The 17,683-nt window shown below is 53.5% G+C and overlaps 1 protein-coding gene across 1 annotated transcript in view; it reads left to right on the top strand.

Moving 5' to 3' along the window:
• The window catches only part of BANP (BTG3 associated nuclear protein), a 364,607-nt gene that overhangs the window by 149,274 nt on the left and 197,650 nt on the right, over nt 1-17,683 (top strand). Inside the window, exon 7 of the mRNA XM_066583886.1 lies at nt 1,994-2,233. Coding sequence (XP_066439983.1) covers nt 1,994-2,233 — 240 coding nt within the window. The remainder of the gene's footprint in view (nt 1-1,993; nt 2,234-17,683) is intronic.

Raw genomic sequence — 17,683 nt, 5'->3', positions numbered from 1 at the left:
GGTACAGGGCACTGATATGAAGATATTGGGGAGAGGGTTGGCTGGTTTGGGGCGGAAGGACGAGATGGTCAGTTTTTTCAGGATTATGTTTGAGAGAAAGAGGGCAGACATGGTGTAGAGACAGCGGACAGTCGGTGATATTTTGGAGGAAAGGTGCAGAGATGTACCGGGAAGAGGTGTATAGCTGGGTGCCGTCAGCATACAGGTGGTATTAGAGGCTGAATTTGTGAATGGTTCGCCGGTTGGGGCTGTGTATATAGAGAAGAGAGGGGGCCAAGCCCTGGGGGACCGCAGCAGCAATAGGAAGAGAAGAGGAGAGGTCGAGGACCATGCCCTGGGGGCCCCCAACAGCTAGGGGGGGAGGGGCTGAGGACCAAGACCTAGGGGACCCCAACAACGAGAGAGAGGAGAGGCCGAGGACCAAGCCCTTGGGGACCCCGACAGCAAGGGGGAGAGAAGAGGAGGTAGAGCCAGAAAAGGAGACGCTGAAGGAGCAGTCAGAGAAGTAGGAGGAGAATCAAGAGAGGGCAGTGTCTATTAGGCCTCCTTCACCCGGGCTACAATTCACTATGGATTCCTTCACAGATGAAATGTTTTGTAGCATGCAACAACCCGACACAAAAACCTCACGGGTCCCGCCATATGCCCGCGACTCGCAAGGTTTTGTAGCCCATGTTTCCCTGTGGAGCCTTCCTCTCTGTTGCATCGCATCACACGAAAACACGGTTTTTATGCGATGCGATGCAACTTTGACAATAGGAAATGCTACGGTCACAGCTATAATCCAACCCCTAGCTGCAGGAAAAGATAAAACACACACATACCTCACCTTAGACGAGCTGTCAGCCCGGCCGCATCTTCCCCCCCGGGTCCTGGCACTGATCATCATCTTCTCTTCTGACCAGGGATTCAAAAATCTCCGCCTCCTGGAAGCGCTGGCTGTGATTGGCTGACACTCATCGAGTGCTGGCTGTGATTGGCTGACACTCATCGAGTGCTGGCTGTGATTGGCTGACACTCATCGAGTGCTGGCTGTGATTGGCCAAGTGTCAGCCAATCACAGCCAGCGCTTATAGGAGGCGGAGGTTTTTGAAATCCCCGCCCAGAAGAGAAGAACAAGAAGAAGATCAGTGCCGGGACCCAGAGAAAAGATTCGGCCAGCCTGACAGCGGGGAAGAGGTGATGTATGTGTATTTTTTGTTTTCTTCTTCAGCTATGGCTTATTTTCGGGAAAGGGCTTATATTTCAAGCCTCCCCCGAAAATCCTTGCATGTGGTGCTACAAAGTGGCGGTATTGCTGCGAGAAGACGCAGCGATATCGCACGGACCAGCGATGCGATATTGCTGCGACTTTCTGGTGGCGATGCCGTGTGGCCCGTGTGAAGGAGGCCGTGGGCCGGTAGAGCGCAGTGAGACGCGTCATGTTGTGTTTCTATAGGTTTCTTTTTAAGATTGAATTCCATTAGTTTGTTTGTTCCTGCGCTCTCTGACCGGCGGCCCCGATGGAATGTTCGTTTCTACATTTAGTAGTAGAATCCTCCCAGTTTCTTCAGGCTTGGTTGTAATTCGCTCTCCATATGCCTGTGTCTGCTTACATCCTGACACACTGTGACGGCCCTGCAGCAGATACACTCAGCACATTGTTACAAACCTGACTGTACAGAGTGATTTAGACGGCCACGGCTGACCTTCAGTGGTATGTTTGATGGACGCCTGCACACAAACGGACTTGTATTGCGGATTTCGCAGTCGGCGCCGCAGACCCGCAGCAAATGCCAGTCGTTACACGCTATGGAAAGTGATTCTTCCTTCAGACTTGCGGGACCGAATTTCAATTTCCGTGAGTGGAGAAAAAAATCCCAGCATGCTCCATTGTGGTGCAGATCCCGAGCCGTTGGTGTGCAGGCGGCCTACACAGATCAGGCTACATGTTAATCCCGCTCCTGAGTAAACATGCCGATGTTTGTGACAAGTTTGCTGTTTTTCCTTTTAGAGGATTTCCCAAATGGCACCTGGCTGGGAGACGACAGTAATCCCGAGATGCGTGTGAGATGCCCCATCACAGCTGCCGACATGCTGCACATCAGCACCAACTGCCGGACGGCAGAGAAGATGGCACTGACGCTGCTCGACTACCTCTTCCATCGCGAGGTGCAGGCAGTCTCCAACCTGTCGGGCCAAGGCAAGCACGGGAAGAAGCAGCTCGATCCGCTGATGATTTATGGAATCCGCTGTAAGTAGGGAGCATTGCTCCAGCTTCGGGCTCCTCTCTGCGCTCTCTGGTGGTTCTGCTACCATTTGTACATACACCGTGACAGAAGTCATAAGGGAACCTCTGGAACGACCTGCAAGTCTCTGAATATTTAACTAAGTCACAATTATAGACAAACACAATGTAGCCAATAACACACAAGACAACCGTACCGCTCATGTCTGTTATAATCATCCGCAGTCAGGAAGAGAAAGTAAGTGAACCTCTGTTAATGATCTCTCCCAGATCTAATTGGAAAAGATGTTACAATTATGGAGCTGGGGTGGCAGTGCAGGTATTGCAGGTGCTTTGCCCATTTAGGCCTCATGTCCCCGGGGAAAATCCGATCCGCTGCGGATGCAGTGTAATTGTCTTTTATTTTTCATGCGGGAGATGAATTGCGCGATGTGCTCTATGACCCCGCACGCGTGATCCGCACTAAAATACAGCATGTCCATTTTTTTTCATGCTCCAGAAATTTTTAAATTCACTTTTAATTACCATCTGCGGGTATTTATCAATATATATATAATATGGTCAATGCATCCCTACGGGGCGCGGATCCGCGTGCGGGAAAAACGCTACGGATTTTAATTCTTATTTTCCCCGTGGACATGAGGCCTAAATAAAGGCACTTAAAGCCTCTTTACTGACACATCTGTTGTTCTCAGTGATTGGTCAGTGTGGCCTATACCTCGATGTAAGCAACTTGTTATAGAGAGGCATGAAACTGGAAAAAGCTCCAAAAGCTAAAGTCCTGGGTGTCCATCAATCCCCGGTTATTATCTGCAGATGGGGACATTCAGGACTGTTCTACTCTCTCCGGGAGCGTCCTGTTATATCATTCCAAAAGCACAACGGGCAATCCAATAAGACAGAAGAGAGAACCCAAGAGGAACAGCAATGGACCTACAGAAGACCCTGCAGACTGCGGAGACCGCTGCTCATGGGTCCTATATTAGACAGACACTAACAGAGAATGGTGATCATGGAAGCACACTACGAAAAAAGGCTGCTGGCCAAAAATAACACTGCGCCCATCTCAAGTTCACAGAGATCACCTGGATGACCCACAGTGTTTCTGGATGGAGGAGACAAAAGTGGAAGTTTTTACTATAAATGCAGAATTCTGGAGGAAGAAGGCCATTGCACACGAAAACTTCATCCAACTATGAAGTATTGGGGATTAGCACCAATGGTTTGGGGCTGTGGTGGAAGAGCATCATTGTTCAGGGCTGTGGTGGGGAGCGCATTGTGGTTCGGGACCATGGTGGAGGAGCATCATGGTTCGGCACTATGGTTGAGAGAACATCATGGTCTGGAGCTCTGGTGGGCAGCGCATTGTGGTTTGGAGCTATGGTATAAGGAGCGTCATTGGGGCATCGTGGTTCGGGGCTATGTTGGGGATAACACCATGGTTTGGAGCTATGGTGGGGAGTCCATTGTGGTTTGGAGCTATGGTGATAGGAGCGTCATTATTTGGGGAATCGTGGTTTGGGGCTATGGTGGAGGGGCATCATCGTTTGGAACCACAGTGAAGGGGCATCATCGTTTGGGACTATGTTGGGGAAAACATCATGACTTGGAGCTATTGTGGGGAGGGCATTGTGATTTGGATCTATGGTGGAAGGAGTGTCATTGTTAGGGACCATGGTGGAGGAGCATCATGGTTCGGGGCTATGGTTTAGAGGATGTCATAGTTAGGAGCTATGGTGGGGAGCGCATTGTGGTTTGGGGCTATGGTGGAGGGGCATCATTGTTTTGGACCATGGTGGAGGAGCATCATAGTACGGGGCTATGGTTTAGAGGATGTCATGGTTTGGCGCTATGGTGGGGAGTGCATTGTGGTTTGGGGCTATGGTGGAGGGGCATCATAGTACGGGGCTATGGTTTAGAGGATGTCATGGTTTGGCGCTATGGTGGGGAGTGCATTGTGGTTCGGGACTATGGTTTAGAGGATGTCATGGTTTGGGACTATGGTGGGGAGTGCATTGTGGTTTGCAGCTATGGTTAAGGAGCATCATGGTTTGGGACCATGGTGGAAGGAGCATCATTGGGGCATTGTGGTTCGGGACTATGGTTTAGAGGATGTCATAGTACGGGGCTATGTTAGAGGGGGTGTTGTTATTTGAGGCTACAGTGAATGGGGCATCATGACTTGAGGCTATGGTTTAGAGAACATGATATGGGTCTGCTTGCTCCGCAGGGTCTGAAAGCCTCTTGACCATTGAGGGAACAATGCCTTTTTAGAGTGGATGATAACATCTTACAGGAGGATGTGAGGGCGGCCGTCCAGGACCTCAAGCTGAAGAGACATTGGGTGATGCAACAAGACAACAACCCAAAGCACACAAGTAATCTACTAAAGAATGGTGGAAAACGAGGTGATTTGTGTTCTGTAATGTCCAAATCACAGTCCAGACCTTAAAGGGGTTGTCCGACTTATGGAAACTACATGTAAAGAGGTCCCCATGGTGAGAAATAACAAAGCGTCTCACACTCATCTACTTGGTGCTGTTTTGTTTGCAGTCTGCTTGTGTCATCTGATAAACCTGCTGCTGCAGCCAGTGCAGCGCTGCGATCGCTGAGAGCTGTCATTGGCTGCAGCAGCCTATTTAAGAGATGGCTCAGGCTGACTGCAGACTGCGAACATTGCGCCAGCAGGTAGAATCGGAGCCACTGGGGGGCTGAACAGGAGTGCGGAGAGGCCAGTATGACCTTGGGGACCCACTTAACCCTATGAAGATGCTTTGGCATGGCCTGCAGACGACGGTGCACATCAGGTGTCCCAGGGAGGAAGGGTCCAAAAGTCCTTCTAAGTGTTGTGCAAATCTTATTTGTGGCTACAGGAAACATTTGGTGGGATGATGGCTGCTGAAGTGGGAACCGCAGGTTGTTGGACTCCCTGTACAAGTGTCTCTGCATTGTCAGTTATAGTACATAAGGGGTCACTTACTTTTCATCCCGGCACTGTGGTAGAGCTCTCTGCCCGTTGGTTACATTGTGTCCATCTGTAGTGGTGACTTAAGGGGTATTCTGGAGAGGGGTCATTTCTTTCAGTTGCACCCATCCACTGGATGGACAAAAACTGATCCTGAAAATGGAGGACCCGTGCCCTTCCCCCCACTTCACATTTCGAGAGGCGTTCTCCCATTGTTTTGGTGTAGTGGGGAATGGAGCTGCTGGCTGTACGTGCGCAGCAGAGACGCCATTCATTTCAACAGGGCAAGCAGAGGTAGTCAGCGCAGCACTCAGCTACGTGTGTGCGCCATTGGGAGGAGCGGAGCCTCTGCTGTCGTGCGCTCAGCGGCTCCATGCCCCACTACACCACAGAAATGGAAGAATGCATCTCGAAATGTAAAATAGGGGGGTCCCTCTATGGATTGGTGGGGGTCCCAGCAGTCGGACCCCTACTGAACCACCAGTGTATAGGTGAACACCGAAAAAAGAACGCAATACCCCTTTAAATAACAGTCAGACCACATTGTAGTCGGAACCAGTGCAGATATTCAGGGAGTCCCAAAGGTTCACTTACTTTGTCTTGCAGCCATATTATTGTATTGTTGCTCATCCTGCGTTTACCAGACCTACAACAAGTATCTGATGTCTTCGGCCTCATTTGGGTCTCATCTTCTGGTACAACAAATGTTTGTGGAAAGCTTTCTGGAGACCCTTCGGACCCTCCTCAGGGACGTGCTGGGGGTCATCTATTGATCCGACCGCTCACAGAGAAAGTCCACTTGTATGCTCACATTGTTGAATTGCCCTTCTTCAGGAAGAGATGATTGCTGTGGTTTCCTCATTGCTCGGAGTGCCTGATACTGAATGCCCCGCGCCTGCAGTAAGCCCGTATCGCTGTCTCGTGCCCGCAGTAAACCCGAATCGCTGTCTCGTGCCCGCAGTAAACCCGTACCACTGCCCCGCGCCTGCAGTAAACCCGAATCGCTGTCTCGTGCCCGCAGTAAACCTGAATCGCTGTCTCGTGCCCGCAGTAAACCCGTACCACTGCCTCGTGCCCGCAATAAACCCGTACCACTGCGCCGTGCCCGCAGTAAACCCGTACCACTGCCCCGCGCCTGCAGTAAACCCGTATCGCTGCCCCGCGCCTGCAGTAAACCCGTATCGCTGCCCCGCGCCTGCAGTAAACCCGTATCGCTGCCCCGCGCCTGCAGTAAACCCGTATCACTGCCCCGCACCCGCAGTAAACCCGTACCACTGCCCCGCGCCCGCAGTAAACCCGTATCACTGCCCCGCGCCCGCACTAAACCCTATCACCCGTTCACATAGCGGGCTTATGTTGGCAGCGGGTTACCTTGTTACGCTTGTGTCTTTCTGAACCAACTATGTAACATAAATCTCCATGCTAGGCAGGTATGGCCGCCGTCCCGTAACCTGCACTCCGTGCTTCCAGCATGTGGGCTTCTGAGGGTCACATCCGATGTGGTCTGCGTGGGAGTCCGCCTGGGTCATTGGGAGGTCTGCAGCTCGGGGTCTCGCCCCTCTCCTCTGTCTATTCTCAGTTTAAGGCTCTTGGGCTTTTAGTGGGTTGAAGATTGGAAGCTGCTTCATCCGTGAGCGAGGGTCCCGTCCTCCATAGTCCATGACTAATGAACCCCACCCAGGGTGAAGCCCCTCTGCTCCTTCATCCTCTTAAAGGAGCCCTTGTCCGGCTGGAGATGCATTCTCCTGTTGCAGGGCCACATCCCAGCTTCTTGGTGCTCCTCCATAACTCTGCGTTTCGCTGCAGCCGGATCAGACAATCTTCTCGCTCCAATTGTTTGTGTATAAAACTGAAGCAAACAAAATGGGAAAAGAAACCCAAGCCCTTTGTATTGTATGTAAACTCTGCACAGAGCCGCGGCTGGTTCCCATGGTGCAGCGGGTCTGTTCCCACCTACCTGTGGGGTGAGATATAGGAGGCCGCTCCTCGGAGCACGTTATAGCAGCTGTAAGGCTGCTATAACGATCGCTCCCGTGAGACCGATTGTGTGGCCTGCCCACACAGCATGTGCCAAGGGATTCGATTCAGTCACAGTGGGAGTCCCGTGCGGCGACAGGGGGGTTCGCTCATCCATGATGTTATATGCCCAGTATGCCACCTGCACCCTGGGGGGTAATAAAATGCTTCCCCCGAGTGGCCCTTGAAAACTGTTGGACAAGGGCAGTGGGTCCGGAGCCGGCTGCTTCCTGCAGGAATCAGCTGATCAGTAGGGATCCCGGGGGCCGACCCGTCTACGATTCATGGCCCCTGTAATCAGTTGATATTACTACCTCTGGAGTTACAAGAACCTCACAGAACATCAGCTCTAAGAGTCTCTCCACGCTATTAATCCGATTATACCATGGAAGATACACTGACAATGTAGATGAGAATTACCATGGATGGAGCGGGGATCTGTCCCGAAGTCTGCGGCGTCCCTGTGAAGGCCTTCCTGCATGACGGCCTCCTGACCGCGCGCCTCGCGCTCTGATATTTCCATTGCAGGTCTGTTTTATGAGCTTTCATTGACACGGACATAGAACGTTTCCTGGGGCACTTGTGCTGATACGGCTGTTCCGATGCTTGGAAGGAGAACGGGGACAGAGAACAGAGTCAACGATGGACTCCTTCCTTCATGTGGAATCCATTGAGATAGGACATTCAGCTCTGGGGTGTCCTGTCGGTTCTGGGGTGTCCCGTCGGTTCTAGGGTGTCCCGTCGGTTCTGGGGTGTCCCGTCGGTTCTGGGGTGTCCCGTCGGTTCTGGGGTGTCCCGTCGGTTCTGGGGTGTCTCGTCGGTTCTGGGGTGTCCCGTTGGTTCTGAGGTGTCCTGTCGGTACTGGGGTGTCACGTCGGTTCTGGGTTGTCCCGTCGGTTCTAAGGTGTCCCGTTTATACTGGGTTGTCCCGTGGGTTCTGGGGTGTCCCGTCGGTTCTGGGCTGTCCCGTGGGTTCTGGGGTGTCCCGTGGGTTCTGAGGTGTCACGTCGGTTCTGGGGTGTCCCGTGGGTTCTGGGGTGTCCCGTCGGTTCTGGGGTGTCCCGTCGGTTCTGGGGTATCCCGTCGGTGTCTCACCACCACATCGAAATAAGCAGCCTTGCAGAAAGCCGTGTCAGCAGGGGAGACGTCTCAGTAACTAATAGAGACACTTTGCTATAAGTTTACTTTGCTGTTCTGTGGGGTCCTGAGGACCCTGAGTAGGCATAAATAGAAGGGCGAAGAGAAAGTAGCCATAGTAGCTGCGAGGGATGGCACCGCCACCAGAAACCACAGACCACTCCGGGCACCTCCTGCCTGTACAAGGTTGTTCAGCCGCTGAGGCATGGAAACCTCTTGTTAGGGGATACATTCTTCATGTTAAGAGTCGCCCCGGCCATAAAGGTCCGATCTACCAAAGTACAGCAGGGTTTACCCCACACGGGGAACGGCACCCGAAGTTCCCTGATTCCGTCCTTCATTTGGGAACACGCGCCACGGCTTGCAGGAGGTCTTGGAAATAATGAGATGCCCTATTAACCCTGTGCTCACCGATGGCATCTTTTACTATACCTAGAAATTAGTTTCAGTGTCTCTTTGCAGGGGGCGAGCTGTCCGCCAACCGATGCCCGGCGCTCGTCCCAGTGAGGCTCCAGTTATATGGCGAGTATCTCTGGCATCGCTCACAGCGCTGCGGAATGGAAGCTGAGCCGTCCGGAGAGCATTCTCCCCCCGCCGCCCCCAGGCGTTCAGTTATCTGCATGCATTTACATGGAGCGATTGTCATTCAGTCGCTGCGTGCGTTTATACAGACGAGTCGTCCCGTGTAAAAGGGCCATCAGTGGAGCTCATGGAGGCGTCTGTATAAGCGAGCTCCTCTAATGCTGGCCTCTTCTCTCACCTCCGCAGCCAGGAATTTAGCGTAATGATTTTTGCCTCTGGCAGTTTTTCCGTGTTCATCACTCATCAGTATAATCTCTATCTGCAGCTCACAGCGGCTGCCATCAGAAGGCCGAGGGCGCCAACTTGTAGTATCTGTGCAGAGATTACATTGTACCGTCACAGACCAACCTGAAAAACTCACGCAATTGTTCTCATTTTTTTCTTTTTGAATTCCTGAAAAAATTGAGTGACAATTAGTGCGGCCGCCCCTCTAGGCGCTGGATTGGGTGACAATTAGTGCGTCCGCCCCTCTAGGCACTGGATTGGGTGACAATTAGTGCGTCCGCCCCTCTAGCCCCTGGATTAGGTGACAATTAGTGCGGCCGCCCCTCTAGGCGCTGCATTGGGTGACAATTAGTGCGTCCGCCCCTCTAGCCCCTGGATTAGGTGACAATTAGTGCGGCCGCCCCTCTAGGCGCTGGATTGGGTGACAATTAGTGCGTCCGCCCCTCTAGCCACTGGATTGGGTGACAATTAGTGCGGCCACCCCTCTAGGCGCTGGATTGGATGACAATTAGTACGGCTGCCCCTCTAGGCGCTGGATTGGATGACAATTAGTGCGTCCGCCCCTCTAGCCACTGGATTGGGTGACAATTAGTGCGGCCGCCCCTCTAGGCGCTGGATTGGGTGACAATTAGTGCGTCCGCCCCTCTAGCCACTGGATTGGGTGACAATTAGTGCGGCCACCCCTCTAGGCGCTGGATTGGATGACAATTAGTACGGCTGCCCCTCTAGGCGCTGGATTGGATGACAATTAGTGCGTCCGCCCCTCTAGCCACTGGATTGGGTGACAATTAGTGTGGCCACCCCTCTAGGCGCTGGATTGGATGACAATTAGTGCGGCCGCCCCTCTAGGCGCTGGATTGGATGACAATTAGTGTGGCCGCCCCTCTAGGCGCTGGATTGGGTGACAATTAGTGCGTCCGCCCCTCTAGCCACTGGATTGGGTGACAATTAGTGCGTCCGCCCCTCTAGGCGCTGGATTGGATGACAATTAGTGCGGCTGCCCCTCTAGGCGCTGGATTGGATGACAATTAGTGCGTCCGCCCCTCTAGCCACTGGATTGGGTGACAATTAGTGCGGCCACCCCTCTAGGCGCTGGATTGGATGACAATTAGTGCGGCCGCCCCTCTAGGCGCTGGATTGGATGACAATTAGTGCGGCCGCCCCTCTAGGCGCTGGATTGGGTGACAATTAGTGCGTCCGCCCCTCTAGCCACTGGATTGGGTGACAATTAGTGCGTCCGCCCCTCTAGGCGCTGGATTGGATGACAATTAGTGCGGCTGCCCCTCTAGGCGCTGGATTGGATGACAATTAGTGCGTCCGCCCCTCTAGCCACTGGATTGGGTGACAATTAGTGCGGCCACCCCTCTAGGCGCTGGATTGGATGACAATTAGTGCGGCCGCCCCTCTAGGCGCTGGATTGGATGACAATTAGTGCGGCCGCCCCTCTAGGCGCTGGATTGGGTGACAATTAGTGCGTCCGCCCCTCTAGCCACTGGATTGGGTGACAATTAGTGCGGCCGCCCCTCTAGGCGCTGGATTGGGTGACAATTAGTGCGGCTGCCCCTCTAGCCCCAGGATTGGGTGACAATTAGTGCGTCCGCCCCTCTAGGCGCTGGATTGGGTGACAATTAGTGCGGCCGCCCCTCTAGGCGCTGGATTGGGTGACAACTAGTGAGGCCGCCCGTCTAGCCACTGGATTGGGTGACAACTAGTACGGCTGCCCCTCTAGCCACTGGATTGGGTGACAACTAGTGCGGCCGCCCCTCTAGGCGCTGGACTGGGTGACAACTAGTGAGGCCGCCCCTCTAGCCACTGGATTGGGTGACAACTAGTGCGGCTGCCCCTCTAGCCACGGGATTGGGTGACAACTAGTGCGGCTGCCCCTCTAGGCGCTGGACTGGGTGACAACTAGTGAGGCCGCCCCTCTAGCCACTGGATTGGGTGACAACTAGTGCGGCTGCCCCTCTAGCCACTGGATTGGGTGACAACTAGTGAGGCCGCCCCTCTAACCGCTGGATTGGGTGACAACTAGTGCGGCTTCCCCTCTAGCCGCTGTATTGGGTGACAACTAGTGCGGCCGCCCCTCTAACTGCTAGATTGGGTGACAACTAGTGCAGCCACAGCTCTAGCCACTGGATTGGGTGACAACTAGTGCGGCTGCCCCTCTAACTGCTAGATTGGGTGACAACTAGTACGGCTGCCCCTCTAGCCACTGGATTGGGTGACAACTAGTGCAGCTGCCCCTCTAGCCCCTGGATTGGGTGACAATTAGTGCGGCCGCCCCTCTAGGCGCTGGACTGGGTGACAACTAGTGAGGCCGCCCCTCTAGCCACTGGATTGGGTGACAATTAGTGCGGCTGCCCCTCTAGCCACGGGATTGGGTGACAACTAGTGCGGCTGCCCCTCTAGGCGCTGGACTGGGTGACAACTAGTGAGGCCGCCCCTCTAGCCACTGGATTGGGTGACAATTAGTGCGGCTGCCCCTCTAGCCACGGGATTGGGTGACAACTAGTGCGGCTGCCCCTCTAGCCACTGGATTGGGTGACAACTAGTGAGGCCGCCCATCTAACCGCTGGATTGGGTGACAACTAGTGCGGCTTCCCCTCTAGCCGCTGTATTGGGTGACAACTAGTGCGGCCGCCCCTCTAACTGCTAGATTGGGTGACAACTAGTGCAGCCACAGCTCTAGCCACTGGATTGGGTGACAACTAGTGCGGCTGCCCCTCTAACTGCTAGATTGGGTGACAACTAGTGCAGCCACAGCTCTAGCCACTGGATTGGGTGACAACTAGTGCGGCCACCGCTCTAGCCGCTGGATTGGGTGACAACTAGTGCGGCCACAGCTCTAGCCGCTGTGTTGGGTGACAACTAGTGCGGCCGCCCCTCTAACTGCTAGATTGGGTGACAACTAGTGCAGCCACAGCTCTAGCCACTGGATTGGGTGACAACTAGTGCGGCCACAGCTCTAGCCACTGGATTGGGTGACAACTAGTGCGGCCACAGCTCTAGCCACTGGATTGGATGACAACTAGTGTGGCCACCGCTCTAGCCACTGGATTGAGTGACAACTAGTGCGGCCGCCCCTCTAACCGCTGGATTGGGTGACAACTAATGCGGCCGCCCCTCTAACCGCTGGATTGGGTGACAACTAGTGCACATCGAAGCTTCGTCCTTCCCCACCATCTTCACATTTCCTTAACGTGATATCATGTCATCTCCAGTGCTACTGCCGCCAACACCGGTCCAGCCTCCATCTAATCGTCAACCGCTGTCCAGTGTGGGAACAAACTGTTGCTGTCATGCAAACAAGTCACCACAGAGGGTCAACGCCGCCGGGACGCTGATGCAAACATGTCACCACAGAGGGGTCAATGCCACTGGGAAGCTGATGTAAACATGTCACCACAGAGGGGTCAACGCCGCCGGGACGCTGATGCAAACATGTCACCACAGAGGGGTCAATGCCACTGGGAAGCTGATGTAAACATGTCACCACAGAGGGGTCAATGCCGCCGGGAAGCTAATGCCAACATGTCACCACAGAAGGGTCAACGCCGCCGGGAAGCTGATGCAAACATTTCACCACAGAGGGGTCAACGCCGCCAGGAAGCTAATGCCAACATGTCACCACAGAAGGGTCAACGCCACCGGGAAGCTAATGCCAACATGTCATCACAGAAGGGTCAACGCCGCCGGGACGCTGATGCAAACATGTCCCCACACAGGGGTCAACGCCACCGGGAAGCTAATGCCAACATGTCACCACAGAGGGGTCAACGCCGCCGGGATGCTAATGCCAACATGTCACCACAGAAGGGTCAACGCCGCCGGGAAGCTGATGCAAACGTGTCCCCACAGAGGGGTCAACGCCGCCGGGAAGCTAATGCCAACATGTCACCACAGAGGGGTCAACGCCGCCGGGAAGCTAATGCCAACATGTCACCACAGAAGGGTCAACGCCGCCGGGAAGCTGATGCAAACATTTCACCACAGAGGGGTCAACGCCGCCGGGAAGCTAATGCCAACATGTCACCACAGAGGGGTCAACGCCGCCGGGAAGCTAATGCCAACATGTCACCACAGAAGGGTCAACGCCGCCGGGAAGCTGATGCAAACATTTCACCACAGAGGGGTCAACGCCGCCGGGAAGCTAATGCCAACATGTCACCACAGAGGGGTCAACGCCGCCGGGAAGCTAATGCCAACATGTCACCACAGAAGGGTCAACGCCGCCGGGAAGCTGATGCAAATATGTCACCACAGAAGGGTCAACGCCACCGGGAAGAAGATGCAAATGCGTCACCACAGAAGGGTCAACGCCACCGGGAAGATGATGCAAATATGTCACCACAGAGGGGTCAACGCCGCCGTGAAGAAGATGCAAACATGTCACCACAGGAGGGGTCAACGCCGCCGTGAAGAAGATGCAAACATGTCACCACAGAGGGGTAAACGCCACCGGGAAGCTGATGCAAACATGTCACCACAGAGGGGTCAACGCCACCGGGAAGCTGATGCAAACATGTCACCACAGAGGGGTCAACGCCACCGGGAAGCTGATGCAAACATGTCACCACAGAGGGGTCAACGCCGCCGGGAAGAAGATGCAAACATGTCACCACAGAGGGGTCAACGCCACCGGGAAGCTGATGCAAACATGTCACCACAGAGGGGTCAACGCCACCGGGAAGAAGATGCAAATATGTCACCACAGAGGGGTCAACGCCGCCGGGAAGAAGATGCAAACATGTCATCACAGAGGGGTCAACGCCGCCGGGAAGCTGATGCAAACATGTCACCACAGAGGGGTCAACGCCGCCGGGAAGCTAATGCCAACATGTCACCACAGAAGGGTCAACGCCGCCGGGAAGCTGATGCAAATATGTCACCACAGAAGGGTCAACGCCACCGGGAAGAAGATGCAAATATGTCACCACAGAAGGGTCAACGCCACCGGGAAGATGATGCAAATATGTCACCACAGAGGGGTCAACGCCGCCGTGAAGAAGATGCAAACATGTCACCACAGGAGGGGTCAACGCCGCCGTGAAGAAGATGCAAACATGTCACCACAGAGGGGTAAACGCCACCGGGAAGCTGATGCAAACATGTCACCACAGAGGGGTCAACGCCACCGGGAAGCTGATGCAAACATGTCACCACAGAGGGGTCAACGCCGCCGGGAAGAAGATGCAAACATGTCACCACAGAGGGGTCAACGCCACCGGGAAGCTGATGCAAACATGTCACCACAGAGGGGTCAACGCCGCCGGGAAGAAGATGCAAACATGTCATCACAGAGGGGTCAACGCCGCCGGGAAGAAGATGCAAACATGTCCCCACACAGGGGTCAACGCCACCGGGAAGCTGATGCAAACATGTCACCACAGAGGGGTCAACGCCGCCGGGAAGAAGATGCAAACATGTCATCACAGAGGGGTCAACGCCGCCGGGAAGAAGATGCAAACATGTCATCACAGAGGGGTCAACGCCGCCGGGAAGCTGATGCAAACATGTCACCACAGAGGGGTCAACGCCACCGGGAAGAAGATGCAAATATGTCACCACAGAGGGGTCAACGCCGCCGGGAAGCTGATGCAAACATGTCACCACAGACGGGTCAACGCCGCCGGGAAGCTACGGCAGCTTACATGACAGCGACAAGCCACAATGTCACCGCAGCCACCAGCTGAAGTTCTTAAACACTGTTTGCCATATCCTGGAAAACGGTAAATAATGGCGATCGCTTCCTCTTTGTCCCGACTCCAGCCCTTCACAGTGCACATTAGTAAGTGGCACAGCGCGCCTCCAGAATCGCTGGTTGTGTTCACAGCTGTAAATGGCGCCGTATCGCTGCTGCTCTTCCGGACATTTACGGACGTTTTCTTAGTCATAGGTCTTTGCACTGTTCAGCAAAATAGCAAATAATGGCAATAACTTACTATTTGTGCCGAAATATTCTGACCAACACCAATCCCCTTCACTATATATTACAGTAGCTCAGGGCCTCCCAAAGTGGGCTCTGCGGAGCCCTTGTGGCTCCATGAGTGATGATCAGGGGCCCCGATGGAGGGTCTAGGGCCCCGCTCTATTCACTGCTGTAGCGTTGTTGGAACAGCCTGTACTGAAGAAGTGAACGTCCAAGACCTGCCGTCGGCATAGCAACATTGATCACATGAGCGGGCTCCAGTCATGTGATCTGCATTGCTATGCCAACCGCAGGTCCTGGTTGTTCATTTCCTCAGTACAGGCTGTTCCTACACCACTACAGAGGTGAGTAGAGTGGGAACCGACGGCGGATTATAATAGGGGCGATTGGGGCAACTGCCCTGGGCCTGAGACTTCAAGGGAGCCCACGGCTGTCCAAATCGCCCCTATTGTAATCCGCACTGCTAAACCTCCAGCTTCAGGTAGAGAAAGGGGTGAGCAGTGCAGCAGACACAGGGACGGCTGTGTGTAGTGAGTAATTTAACCCCTTCCTCTCTCCGTATCTGGAGAGCATAGGTGCAATGATGGACCCTATTACTACAGGGGCAGCAATGGGGGGCGCTATCACTAATTGAGCAGCAATAAGGGGGCGCTATTACTACTTGGGCAGAAATGGGGGGCCCTATCACTACTGGGGCAAAAATAGGGGGCGCTATCACTACTGGGGCAGCAATGGGGGGCGCTATCACTACTGGGGCAGCAATGGGGGGGCGCTATCACTACTGGGGCAGCAATAGGGGGCGCTATCACTACTGGGGCAGCAATGGGGTGCGCTATCACTACTGGAGCAGCAATGGGGGGGGGCGCTATCACTACTGGGGCAGCAATGGGGGGGCGCTATCACTACTGGGGCAGCAATGGGCGGTGCTATCACTACTGGGGCAGCAATGGGGGGCGCTATCACTACAGGGTCAGCAATGGGGGGCGCTGTCACTACTGGGGCAGCAATGGGGAGCGCTATCACTACTTGGGCAGCAATGGGGGGCGCTATCACTACTGGGGCATTAATGGGGGGCGCTATCACTACTGGGGCATTAATGGGGGGCGCTATCACTACTGGGGCATTAATGGGGGGCGCTATCACTACTGGGGCAGCAATGGGCGGTGCTATCACTACTGGGGCAGCAATGGGGGGTGCTATCACTACAGGGTCAGCAATGGGGGGCGCTATCACTACTTGGGCAGCAATGAGGGACCCTATTACTACTAGGGGAAGCAATGTGGGGCGCTATCACTACTGGGGCAGCAATGGGGGGCGCTCTCACTACTGGGGCAGCAATGGGGGACGTTATCACTACTGGGTCCACCAACATAGGGGGTTACTATTACTACATAGGGTGGATTTGCTGCAGAATTCACTGTAGCTGTAGCAGTACAATGGATGAGATTTTGAAAATCTCATCCACACACTGTGGGAAAAAATCTGCAGAAAGTCCGTGTGGACGCCGACATGGGGGGCGGGGTTTAATTTCGCAGCATGTTAATTTTAAATATAATGAATATCAATAGCCCACCCAGCGCCCCAGCGGTTTTTTAAAATGGCCCTGTCCTTTTTATAACGACGGAGGTAAAAACCATATGTTGTGATAAGCCACGCCCCCTGCAGAATGTGCCCCTCCCCCCAATCTCCTCATTTTATAACCTTAAACGTAACAACCCTTTTATTCAAATTTAACCCCAGGTTGCAGCCCTTTCTTAGCCTTAAATTCTCCATCCCTGCAGTCCAAGTATATACACATAGAGGTGAGGTAGATTCTCCTCAGTATATACACATAGAGATGAGGTAGATTCTCCTCAGTATATACACAGAGGTGAGGTAGATTCTCCTCAGTATATACACAGAGGGGAGGTAGATTCTCCTCAGTATATACACATAGAGGTGAGGTAGATTCTCCTCAGTATATACACATAGAGGTGAGGTAGATTCTCCTCAGTATATACACATACAGATGAGGTAGATTCTCCTCAGTATATACACATAGAGGTGAGGTAGATTCTCCTCAGTATATACACATACAGATGAGGTAGATTCTCCTCAGTATATGCACATAGAGGTGAGATAGATTCTCCTCAGTATATACACATAGAGATGAGGTAGATTCTCCTCAGTATATACATAGAGGTTAGGTAGATTCTCCTCAGTATATACACATAGAGGGGAGGTAGTTTCTCCTCAGTATATACACATAGAGGTGAGATAGATTCTCCTCAGTATATATACATAGAGGTGAGGTAGATTCTCCTCAGTATATATACATAGAGGTGAGGTAGATTCTCCTCAGTATATACACATAGAGGGGAGGTAGTTTCTCCTCAGTATATACACATAGAGGTGAGATAGATTCTCCTCAGTATATACACATAGAGGGGAGGTAGATTCTCCTCAGTATATACACATAGAGGTGAGGTAGATTCTCCTCAGTATATACACATAGAGGGGAGGTAGTTTCTCCTCAGTATATACACATAGAGGTGAGATAGATTCTCCTCAGTATATACACATAGAGGGGAGGTAGATTCTCCTCAGTATATACACATAGAGG

Source organism: Eleutherodactylus coqui, chromosome 11 (genome assembly GCF_035609145.1).
Source record: "Eleutherodactylus coqui strain aEleCoq1 chromosome 11, aEleCoq1.hap1, whole genome shotgun sequence".
NCBI classification, from domain to species: domain Eukaryota; kingdom Metazoa; phylum Chordata; class Amphibia; order Anura; family Eleutherodactylidae; genus Eleutherodactylus; species Eleutherodactylus coqui.
The sequence above is the reverse complement of the archived record's forward strand: the minus strand, read 5'-3'. Positions and strand labels throughout refer to the sequence as shown.